Source organism: Mobula hypostoma, chromosome 17, assembly GCF_963921235.1.
Source record: "Mobula hypostoma chromosome 17, sMobHyp1.1, whole genome shotgun sequence".
NCBI classification, from domain to species: Eukaryota; Metazoa; Chordata; class Chondrichthyes; order Myliobatiformes; family Myliobatidae; genus Mobula; species Mobula hypostoma.
This window is the reverse complement of record NC_086113.1, coordinates 3,464,451-3,476,666: the sequence shown is the minus strand read 5'-3', so window position 1 is coordinate 3,476,666 and position 12,216 is coordinate 3,464,451. Positions and strand designations below refer to the sequence as shown.

At 41.2% G+C, this 12,216-nt stretch overlaps 1 protein-coding gene across 1 annotated transcript in view; it reads left to right on the top strand.

Moving 5' to 3' along the window:
- Nucleotides 1-8,881: 8,881 nt before the first annotated feature.
- Nucleotides 8,882-12,216, top strand: part of LOC134357790 (zinc finger protein 385D-like) — a 381,269-nt gene continuing 377,934 nt past the window's right edge. The window contains exon 1 of the mRNA XM_063069445.1: nt 8,882-8,910. Coding sequence (XP_062925515.1) covers nt 8,895-8,910 — 16 coding nt within the window. The 5' untranslated portion in view covers nt 8,882-8,894. The remainder of the gene's footprint in view (nt 8,911-12,216) is intronic.

Below are 12,216 nucleotides of genomic sequence, written 5' to 3'. Positions count from 1 at the left end.
CCAAATCTCCTCAAACTCATAATTATAGTAAGTACGTCTTCTTGTGTGCATTCTTCATGATTTCATCCATACGTTAGGCCCAGAACAGATCCTCTGAGATGCTTATGGCTAGAAACTTGAAGCTGTTCACCCTTTCTACTGACCCCGTGAATGAGGATCGGTGTGTGTTCCCTTGACTTCCCCTTCCTGAAGCTCACAATCAGTTCTTTAGTTTTACTGATACTGTTGTGACACCACTGAATCAATTGATCTATTTCTCTCCTTGTCACCATCTGAGATTTACCCAAAAGTAGTGGTGATCTCATTCTTCCCTCTCAGTCATATTTCCTCTTGGCAAAAGAAGGTGCAACCATCACATTTGTGAACACGGCACTTTCTCTGTAACTGTAACACTTTATTCTGCATTTTGTTCTTGTTTCACCTTGTTCTACCTCAATGCACTGTGTAATGATCTGATCTGTATGAACAGTATCCAAGAAAGGATTTTCACTGTATCTTGGTACATATGACAATAATAAATCTGCTGAAGTAAATTTTTACCTTCATTGCATTCTTGGAAAATTGTCTTCTTGACATGGGTTTCCAGTTCATCATTTTGGATCAGTTCCCATAAGACTATAAGACAGGAGCTATTGTGTATCTAATATTTCAGTAATATTTGAGTCTGTCTGTCTGTCTAGGTACCATATCCGATGCGGATTTTGGTGACCATGGTTTTCCATATAGATCTATCCTTCGTCTTTTGGATGATTTTCATTTCCTTGATTTTGAGCCACCTGGCTATGCTTTTGATGTACGTAAGCCGAGGTCTTCCTCTAGGTTTACTCCCCTCAATCTTTCCAGAGAGTATGAGTTTTTCTAGTTCATCTTTCCGCATGATGTGTCCTAGGAATCTGAGTTGTCTTTCTCTTATTGTTGGTATGAGCGATCGAACTGCTTGGGCTCTTCTGAGAACTTCTGAGTAATATTGTAAATATTTTGCTTGAGTAATTATTATTTATTTCGAACATAGAAACCTGCAGCACGCTACAGGGCCCTTGTTGTGCTGACCATGTAACCTACTCTCGAAGCTGCCTAGGATTTCCCTAACGCATAGCTCTCTATTTTTCTAAGCTCCATGTACCTATCTAAGAGACTTTTAAAATACCCTATTGTATTGGCCTCTACCATTGTTGTTGGCAGTGCATTCCACACACCCACCACTCTCTGTGTGAAAAAACTTACCTCTGACATCCCCCTTGTATCTACTTCCAAGCACCTTAAAATTATACCCCCTTATGTTTACCATTTCAGCCCTGGGACAAAGCCTCTGGCTATCCACATGATCAATGTTTAAATTTGTTTAAATAATTCATTATGAGTTACATGTAAAAACACGAGTTACAAACTGCATGTCATGATGCTATCACATGATATGTGCACACCTTGCTTCAAGTAATCACAAGGTTAAGCTCATATTTCCAGCTCTCTTCTTTTCCTTTCAATTAATTTTTAAAAATATATTTAAAGCTATAAAACATAACTGTGGTGATGAGAAAGTTTTAAATGAACCTGAGACGACTACCTGCCTGTTGGAGCGCAGCGAGACGTTCGAGTTATAAAAAGCACAACTAAAAATGATTGATTAATAAACATAGCACTCTATGTACTTTTTCTTAAAAGGAGGCATTCAAGTTTTAAAAAAGGCAAGAAATGAACAAATTCACTGGTTCGTAAACAGAGTATTGGTGATAATAAGAATAAAAATAAGAGCAGAAATGGCTGATTACATCGAAAAGATACACACGTTTGGTTGCACAAAGGATAACTGGATACAGTATTATATACTGAGTGAATCAAGCAGTATTTTGAAGCGAATAGAATAGCCAATGAGAAGTGAGTGCCACTTCTGCTTGGTGCATTGGATTTAAAGGCATAGTTTGCTTAGAAGTGAACTTTGCTGATATCATGAAAGTAATGCAGGAACATTTGGAACTGATTGCAGATGCTTTAGTTTCATAAGTGGAATCAAAAAGAAGGTGAGTCCACTTCAGCGTATGTGGCTGAATTGAAGAGATTGCCTGAGCATTGGCAATTTGGTAATAGGCTTAATGATGCACTGAGAGATCTTTTAGTTTTTGGAATCTTACACAAAAACATTCAAAAAAAAGGGTTCTAACTGAAGTACAACTTATTTCAGAAAAAGAACAGTTGAAATCATTGTATCAATGGAAACCACAGACAGAGAAAATGCAACAATGTAGGACGCACGCATTGAACATGTTGGGTAGACAAAAATAAATGGACTGCACAGAGAAGAGAAAAAGATAAAATGTCAAGTTCCACTTTCAACGAGAGCACTAATCTGCATGCTGTTGATAATGATGAAAGTGACACAGGACTGAGCAGTCTTGAGATTTACATTGTGAAAACTAACAAGAGATAAGCAATTAGGCTTACACCAGAAGAGAACGACAAATTAATTAAAATGGAATTGGACACTGGCTCAACTGTTTCGGTCATTGCACAAAATGTGTTTGAGCAGTATTTCGAAGATACTAAACTGAAGCCTGCAGATATCCAACTAAGAACTGCTACTGGGGAAAAGATAACTCTTGTGGGAATGACATTCATAACAGTGAAATGCAACAGCCGACAAGCCACATTGGACCTTTTGAGTGTAAAATCTGGAGGTCTAACATTGTGGGGACATGATTGGTTGAGGTAACTACAACTTGATTGGAGATCCATCCACCATTTGCATGCCACATTCCCTGCAAAGGAGTCAACTGAAAGTGAATTAAGAATGGTACTGAATGATGCCAACTCAGTGTTCAAGGATGACATTGGAAAACTCAAACATATTAAGGGGAAAATAGTATTAAATTAACACACCACACCCAGGTTTTGCAAAGCCATTCAGGGTTCCTTATATCTGTGAGCTACATTGCATGGAGGCGGAAGGAATTCTTCCGAAGAATTACAGGAGCTCATGGGCAATGCAGTGGTCCCAGTAGCCAAGAAGAATGGGATTGTCAGGATCTGTGATTATTTTAAGGTCACCATCAATCCAATACTGAAAGTTGATTAAAACTCTCTCTGCCCAGGATAGAGTATACCTTTACACAACCTTCTGGAGGGAAACGCATCAGCAAGTTGGACTTGGCTGATGCCTACCTACAGATAGGATTTCAGAAAGCGTAGGACGAAGGAACGTGAACCAATCCTCATAAAGGAATCAGCTGTGGAAAGAGTAAGTAATTCCAAATTTGAGAGTATGGAGGAACATCTGGAAAACTTCTGGAATGCCCGCTTCACTGCCGCTGCTACTGTGTGGTAACTGAAATCTCCGGAGCAGAAGGCCCCGAATCCTCGGCTTGGCTTGTTTCAGTGGCCGGGGCGAGGTCGAAGGCGCTTGGCAGAGGATGGCACTCAAGAGGCTGTATCGGAAGGGCTGGTCGGAAGCTCGAAGTTTTTGGATGGGCGGACTCAGTGTCAGCTGTGGTCGGCTGCTTCCAAGGCATCGGCAGGTTGACGGTGCCTGGAGGTTTATGACAGGGAGTTTCTCCCTTTTGCCGCCTGCTATCGGGGACTCGGGAGTCGATCAACTTGGGGACTTTCAGACTTTTTTTTAACCGTGCCCATGGTCTGTTCTTCATCAAATTATGGTATTGCTTTGCACTGCTGTAACTATATGTTATAATTATGTGGTTCTGTCAGTGTTAGTCTTTGTTTTGTCCTGTTTTCTGTGATATCACTCCGGAGAAACATTGTATCATTTCTTAATGCATGTATGCATTTCTAAATGACAATAAAAGAGGACTGAGTGTTCTCATAATCTAATCTAAATTCCTGGATGTCAAGATCTCTGAGGATCTAAGCTGGTCCCAACATATTGGTACAACTATAAAGAAGGCAAGACAGCAGCTATATTTCATTAGGAGTTTGAATAGATTTGGTTTGTCACCTAAAACACTCAAAAGCTTCTACAGATGTACCATGGCAAGCATTCTTACATGCTGCATCACTGTCTGGTGTGAGGGGGAATCTACTGCACAGGATCAAATGCTGTAAAACATGTCAGCTTCATCTTGAGTACTAGCTTCCATAGTATCCAAGGTATCTTCAAGGAGCGGTACCTCAGGAAGGTGGCATCCATTATTAAGGATCCCTTATCACCCAGGACATGCCCTCTCCACACTGTCACCGTCAGGAAGGAGGTGCAGAAGCCTGAAAGCACACACTCAGTGATTCAAGAGCAACTGCTTCCCTTCTGCCATCCAATTCCTAAATGGACATTGAACTCATAAACTCTACCTCACTTATTCTTTTATTTTTTCTGTTCTTGCACTATTTTTTATTTAATATACATATATATAGTTACTGTATTGATTCACTTATTTATTTTTTCTATATTATGTACTGCATTGTACTGCTGCCACTAGATTGACAAATTTCACGACATGTGCTGGTTAACAAGATTGAAAGAGTACAGAGGAGAGTTACTAAAATGTTGCCTGGGTTTCATCTCCTAAGTTACAGAGAAATGTTGAACAAGTTAGGCCTTTATTCTTTGGAACGTAGAAGGTTGAGGAGGGACTTGATAGAAGTGTTTAAAATTATGAGGGGGATTGATAGAGGACGTGGATAGGTTTTTTCCATTGAGAGTGGGGGAGATTCAAACAAGAGGACATGAGTTGAGAGTTAAAGGGCAAAAGTTTAGGGGTAACATGAGGGGGAGCTTCTTTACTCAGAGAGTGGTAGCTGTGTGGAACGAGCTTCCAGCAGAAGTGGTTGAGGCAGGTTAGATGTTGTCATTTAAAATTAAATTGGATAGCTATATGGACAGGAAAGGAATGGAGGGTTATGGAGCGAGTGCAGGTCGGTGGGACTAGATGAGAGTAAGAGTTCGGCATGGACTAGAAGGGCCGAGATGGCCTGTTTCCGTGCTGTAATTGTTATATGGTTGTATGTTATATGGTTATATTAAACATGATACTGATTCTGAGATGGAGATTGAAGAAGAGTTCAAAGCGTTTTTCACCATAAGCACTCACAAAGGGTTTTATCGCTATAATAGGCTCATTTTGGAGTAGCATCAGCACCTGCACTCTGGTGGAAAGCTGTGAACCAGGTGCTACAAGGCTCTCTGGGCACTCAGTGTCACCATTACCGTTACCAGTAAGGACGACAAAGAATATCTTCAAGGTATTAGGACATAATTAAAAAGATTAGAAGATTATGGGGACAGAGCATAATGCAACAAGTGTGAATTCTTTAAACCAAGCATCACTTACTGAGGTCACACCATCGATGCACGAAGATTACACAAGTGCGCTGAGAAAATTCAAGCAATGGTGGATGCCCCAAGGTGAAAGGACATGTCAGAGTTGTGGTCCTTTTTCGGATTTGTCAATTACTATGATAGGTTCCTGGCAAGCCTGGCCCTTGAACTCATTAGTACAGATTGGAAGGAAATGGCAATGGGTAAAGCAGTGTGAGGTGGCTTTCCAAAAGGCAAAGGAAGGAGTGGTGTCAGACACTGTACTCACACATTGGGATCCACATCATCCAGTGAAGTTTGCCATGCACTGTTCAGGATGCCAACACACCCAGGAAAAAGGTGTCCAGAGCAGTCAGAACCACTTCCTGCAGTCCCAGAGTCAATGACTACAAACACCACGGAGGAGGCCCCAGAACCTGACGTTGTTTCACAGCCACAAGTCTCAACTATCAGGAAAGACATCCCACAAGAGTAAGTAATATTTCACAGTGATTAAAATTTGGGCCTGAGTGGGACAATTTAAAATTTTCTATGCTGTGGATGTCTATATAGAAGTTGTATTATAGTGTACTGTGTATACAGCTGAGAAAAGGGGAGAAACAGAGGAAAGGAAACTATAGGCCAATTAGTCTGATCTCCATCACTGGAAAGATGTTGGAGTTGATTATTAAGAATAAGGTCTTTGGGTACTTCGAGGCACATGATAAAATAGGCTGTAGTCAGCATGGTTTCCTCAAGGGAAAATCTTGCATGAAAAATCTGTTGAGAATCTTTGAGGAAATAACAAACAAGATAGAGAAAGGAGAATTGGTTGATGTTGTGTACTTGGATTTTCAGAAGGCCTTTGACAAGGTGCCACACATGAGGCAGCTTAACAAGCTACGAGCCCATGGTATTACAGGAAAGATTCTAGCATGGATAAAGCAGTGGTTGAATGGGAATAAGGGGAGCCTTTTCTGGTTGGCTGCTGGTGACTAGTGGCAGGGGTTTGTGCTGGCACCGCTTCTTTTTATTTTATGTGTCAATGATTTGGATGATGAAATTAATGGCTTTGTTGCAAAGTTTGCAGACGATATTTAAATAAGGTGGAGGGGCAGGTAGTTTTGAGGAAGTAGAGAGGCTACAGAGGACTTAGACAGATTAGGAGAATGGGCAAAGAAATGCCAGATGGAATACAGTGTCAGGAAGTGTATGGTCATAAACTTTGGTAGAAGAAATTAAAGGATAGACTGTTTTCTAAATGGAGAGAAAATACAGAAAACTGAGGTGCAAAGGGACTTGGGAGTCTTTGTGCAGGATTCCCTTGTGCAGGGTGAGTGAGGCAAGTGCAATACTAACATTCATTTCAAGAGGACTAGACTATAAAAGCAAGGGTGTAATATTGAGCCTTTATACTGCACTGGTGAGGCATCACTTGGAGTATTGTGAGCAACGTTGTGCTCCTTATCTCAGAAAGGGTGTGCTGAAACTGGACAGGGTTCAAAGGAGGTTCATGAAAATGATTCTAGGATTTAATGGCTTGTCATATGAAGAACATTTGATGTCTCTGGGCCTGTATTTGATGGAATTCCGAAGTAAGAGGGGTGACCTCATGAAACCAATCGAATGGTGAAAGGTCTTGATAAAGTGGATGTGGAGAGGATATTTCCTATGGTGGGAGAGTCAGACTAGAGGACACAGCCTCAGAATAGAGGGCGTCTTTTTCAAACGCAGATGAGGAGGAATTTCTTTAACCAGAGAGTGGTGAATCTGTGGAATTCTTTGCCTCAGGCTGCTGTGGAGGCCAAGTTTTTTATGTATACAGAGTTTGACAGGTTCTTGATTGCTCAGGGCATGAAGGGATATGGGATGAAGGTGGGAGATCAGGGCTGAGAGGAAAATTGGATCAGCCATGATGAAATGACGGAGCAGGCTCGATGGGCCAAATGGTCTTATGGATTCTATATTGAGTTGGAATTTATTGCTAAGCAGGAAGAAGCATTGTGTATAAATATTTTAGTGATATTTGGTAATATTTGAGTAATATTGTAAATATATTGTTTGAGCAAGCATTATTTATTTCTATAAATAATTCATTATGGTTTATACGTAAAAATAAATGAATTGCATACATCATGATGCTACCACGTGATATATACGTGCCTCCCTTAAAGTAAAGAGGAAGTTATACTTGCATTCCCAGCTCTCTTGTTTTCTTTTTAATTAATTTTATGTCTTGGAGTAGCGAAATATAACAGAAGCAGAATTAGGCCATTTGGCCATTGGAGTCTGCTCCACCATTCCATCATGGTTGATTTATTATCCTCTCAACCCCATTCTCCTATTTGCTCCCTGTACCCTTTGACACCCTGACTAATCAAGAAGCTATTAATCTCTGCTTTAAACATACCCAGTGACTTGGCCTGCACAGCTGTCGGTGGCAATGAATTCCACAGATTCACCAACTCCTGGCCAAAGAAATTCTCTTCTAAAGGGGTATTCTTGTATTCTGAGGCTGTGCCCTCTGGTCCTGGACTCTCCCACTGCTGGAAACATCCTCTCCACATCCACACAATCTAGGCCTTTCAATAGTAGGTTTAAGTAAGATCCCACCCCCCCCCTCCACCATTCTTCACAACGCCAGCACGTACTGGCCCAGAGCTATCAAACGCTCCTTTTATGGTAACTCTTTCATTCCCCGAATCATTCTTGTAAATCTCCTCCGGACCCTCTCCAATGCCAGCACATCTTATCTTAGATGAGGGGCCCAAAATTGCTCACAATACTCCAAATGCAGTATTTCCAATGCTTTATAAAACCCTCAGCATCACATCCTTGCTCTTATATTCTAGTCCCTATTTAAACGATGACACAAAAGAGACTACTGAAGTGTTGCCTCCACTTAAAAAGCTCTTCCGCTGTTGTACTACAGTCAAGCACCTTCACAATACTGCATCATCTTTTTCTTTAATATATCTATGAATAACACTGCAGACTCTGGAATGCAATACTTCAGAAGAGCCCATGTGTGCAGTTTAATTAATAATCCAAAACTAACAAGTGCTTGATTGTAAAAGTGGAAACGGGGAATGTGAGAAACTAAAGGCAGCCCCTGGTGACAAATAAAATGTCAAGTACTATCAAATGCTCACTCTCCTGGTTAATGTCTCAGGTGGTCTTGTTTGTGCTGTCATGCTGTGTATTTATTTTCTGCTCTGGGCTCAGTTGTTGCTCTAATTTACAACAATACTGCAAATTCTCAGGTGCCTACGTGACATGAGAGCTGCACAATGTGAAAATTGAATGTTTACCCTTTGCGATTCTCTATTCCTGTCCTCCGACGTGTTTCAGCTAACTACTTGGATTGGCAGAGCAGCAGCTGGACAGATCACTGCAGTGCCAGAAATATTCGAGTGTAACTCGACCGGGAATTTGGACCGAATATAGATTTCATGGATAGCACTCAAGACATCTGCAAATCCATATTTTATTTTTCACGCTGTGAGATATATAAAGAGTAACCTTATACTTGTAATGATATCAGAAATATCGGAGGAGCATAATTTGATCTGCATTTGATTCAACATTGTTTAATGTCATTCTTCAGTACACGAGTGTAAAGGAGAGCGAGATAATTGTTGCTCCGGATCTGATGCGGCATAAAAAAGGTCAGGGTATTGGGGCTAGAGGCAAGGGTTGGGCCAGTTCAGCTCGCTGCCCGCGAGCTTCACTCATCTCTGCACTGAACTGAGGCTGTGGCCTGAAAATAATAGGCTCCTAGATCGGCTGTGACCGGCTTCGTGTCTGTGGACTCACTTTTGTGAACTTCAGTTCTGAATGTTATTTGCTAAATTTTATTGTTTGCATGATTTGTTTTCTTTTCTGCACATTGGGTGTTTGAAGGACTTCTTTTTTTAATGGTGTCTGTTGGGTTTCTTTGTCCTGTGTACGCCTGAAAGCAATTGAATCTCAAGATTGTGTATACCAGTGGTCCCCAACCTCCGGGCCGCGGACTGATACATTGCTGTGAGGAATGCAGTGGTGCAGCGGTAGTCAGAGCGCACACAGCACATCTTTAAGAAAAAAGCTGAAACAAACAAGCTAATTAATTAGGGGCCGCCCAACACGTAAATGTGGGCCCAGGTCAGAGGTGACGCAATTGGCAATCGACTCTGATCTGGGCCGACATTAACGTGCCGGGCAGCACCTAATTAATTAGCTTGTTTATTTCCGTTTTTTTCTTAAAGATGTGCTGGGTGCGTTCCGGCTACCGCTGCACCGCTGCATTCTTCACGGCAATGTATCGGTCTGCGGCTGGAGGTTGGGGACCACTGGTGTATAGTATACATACTTTGATAATATATGTACTTTGAACATTGAACTTTGATCTCTGATGGTTTGTCTAGAATGAACATTATGCTGGTTGTGCTGAGGTTTACTAAGATTTATTTCATTTTAAAACTTTTCAATACTTCACCCTTTATATGTTATGCCAGCAGCTAAGCAGGCAGTAAGTTTGATAATAAGAGTACTTTGAACTTTGAAAAGAACACAATAAATATAAATATTGAAGATTCAAGATTGTTAAATGTCTTTTCCAGTATGCAAGTGTAAAGAAGAACAAAATAATTAAAACTATTAACTAAGAACAATCCAAAACAATGGAATGTACAAATAATAGTTCTCTACACAGACTGATGGTCTGTACATAAAGTGACGCTAGGGGATGTGTATGAACTGGCGGTGGAGACATGGAGAGGTGAGCTCGTGGGTGAAGGTGTTGATTGGCCTGATGACTTGTGGAAAGTAACTGTTTTTGAGTCTGGTGGTTTTGGCGTAGATACTACAAAGCCTCCTGTCTGATGGGAGTGGGACAAACAGTCCGTCAGCAGATTGACTGAATATTGTGAATGACAAAGGCAGTTTACTTGATTGTCAGTCCTGATCACTACCTTGGTCAGTAATCCTTAAGGTGCACTGCTAAAACTGCCACGACTTCTTCAACAACATCTCCCGAACCACCTGATATATTACATACAAGGACATAGGCAGCAGGAATGCTCAAACTCCTCTCCAAGTTTTTCTTCGTTTTGTATTTGCACAGTTTGTTGTCTTTCGCATTCTGGTTGTTTGCCTGTCTTATGTGCGGTTTTTCATTAATTCTGTGGTGTTTCTTTGTATTTATTGTGAATGCCTGCATGAAAATGAATCTCGGCAAAGTATATGGTGACATGTATTGTATGTACTTTGATAATAAGTTTACTTTGAACTTTGAACTTTGTTGGTTTGTTTTACTGGCTATTCTCCAGTGCCTTGGAAGGTAATACCAATGCATGTGAGAAATATTTACTGATAAATTAGTGAAATTTAAAGGCCGTGCTTGAATGTGAAAGCTGACGGCTAGATGGGATGATAATGTGTGAGCAGAGGCACCAGGCAGTCTGATTCAAATTAGAGACTTTTCTATGGAATAAATAAGGATGGCCAAACTGCTGGATTTTTATAAAACTCAACTGGAGGCTTTGGAGAGGGTGCAGAAGAGGTTGACCAGGATGCTGCCTGAATTAGAAGGTGTGTGGTATAACGAGAGATTGGACAAACGTGGGTTGTTTTCTCTGGAGCGGGGGAGGCTGAGGTTTATAAGATTGTGAGTGGTATAATTCAAGTAGACAGGCAGCATCTGTTTCCCAGGGATGAAATGTTTAATACAAGAGGGGATATATTTAAGGTGAGAGGGGGTATTTTCAAAGAGGATGTGAGGGCAAGTTTTTTTTGCACAGGGAGTGGTGTATGCTGGAATGTTCTGCCTGGGGTGGTGGTGGTTGAGGCAAATATAATAGGATTGTTTAAAAGGTAATTAGATACGTACATGAAAGTGCAGAAAATAGAGGGATATGGGCATTGTGTAGACAGAAGAGATGAGGTTAGTTGGGCAGTTGAAATTGTTGGTTTAATATGTTCAGAACAACTTGGTATGCTGAAAGCCCTGTTCCTGTTGTGCTACTGACCTATGTTCTGCATTGTTGGTGAATGGCCAATTCCTGGAGAATAGGGGATTAAGACCAGGAGGACAGAGTGGGAAAGGAGGACTGAAAGGGGTAGGGAGATTATGAATAAAGGAGGAAGGTCTGTGAGTGAGGTGTGAGTGAACAAGAGGGGTTGAGACGAAAAGGTGATGGAAGAGAATGGAGGGAAGGTGTGCGTGAAGGAGGAGAGAATTGTGAGGGAGGAGCTATGGACAAGAAGTGAACTGAAAGGGAGGGGATTATTGAAGTTGGAGGAGGTGAGAGAGTTGCAGGTTCAATTCCCACCCAGAGACTTGAGCACTTATATCTTTGCTGACATCTCAGTGCATTGCATTGGGATCTGGTAATCTTAACCAAACCCGAACCAATTTTACATCTGCCTTTTCAAGTGGATATAAAATTCTCTTGGCTTACTTTGAAGAAGAAACTTATATCAGGTATCCTTCTCTCAAGATCGATCCTACAAACAAAATCACGAAGACCGATGCTTTTGTTCTTATCTATTACAGTGTGTACAAGCTTGCTGCAGTGCAGTTTCTGCTGAGGTTTGCAATTAGAATCATAGTTTCACTTCAGAAGTAATTCATTGGCTGTCAGGTCTTTCAGGACAGTCTGAGGTCATGGGAGCCGTGGGAATGCAAATCTTAGTTTGACAGTGAAAGATTCACCTCTAGATCATAATGTCACAGAAAAACACAGGGGTACTTTCCCTGTGTTTATTCCTGACATTTTATTGTTGGGGTAGTCATGATTTTCTTAATATATCCCACGTTTAAGATTCAGTTTTATTTATACAGTATATTTAATACATAGCCGGCTGGTGGCGTAGTGGCATCAGTGCGGGACTTTGGAGCGAAGGCTCCCGAGTTCAAACCCAGCCGGCTCCCTTGCACACTTTCCATCCGTGCTGGAATGTTGAGCTAGCTAGCTTGGCCTCGTAAAAATAAG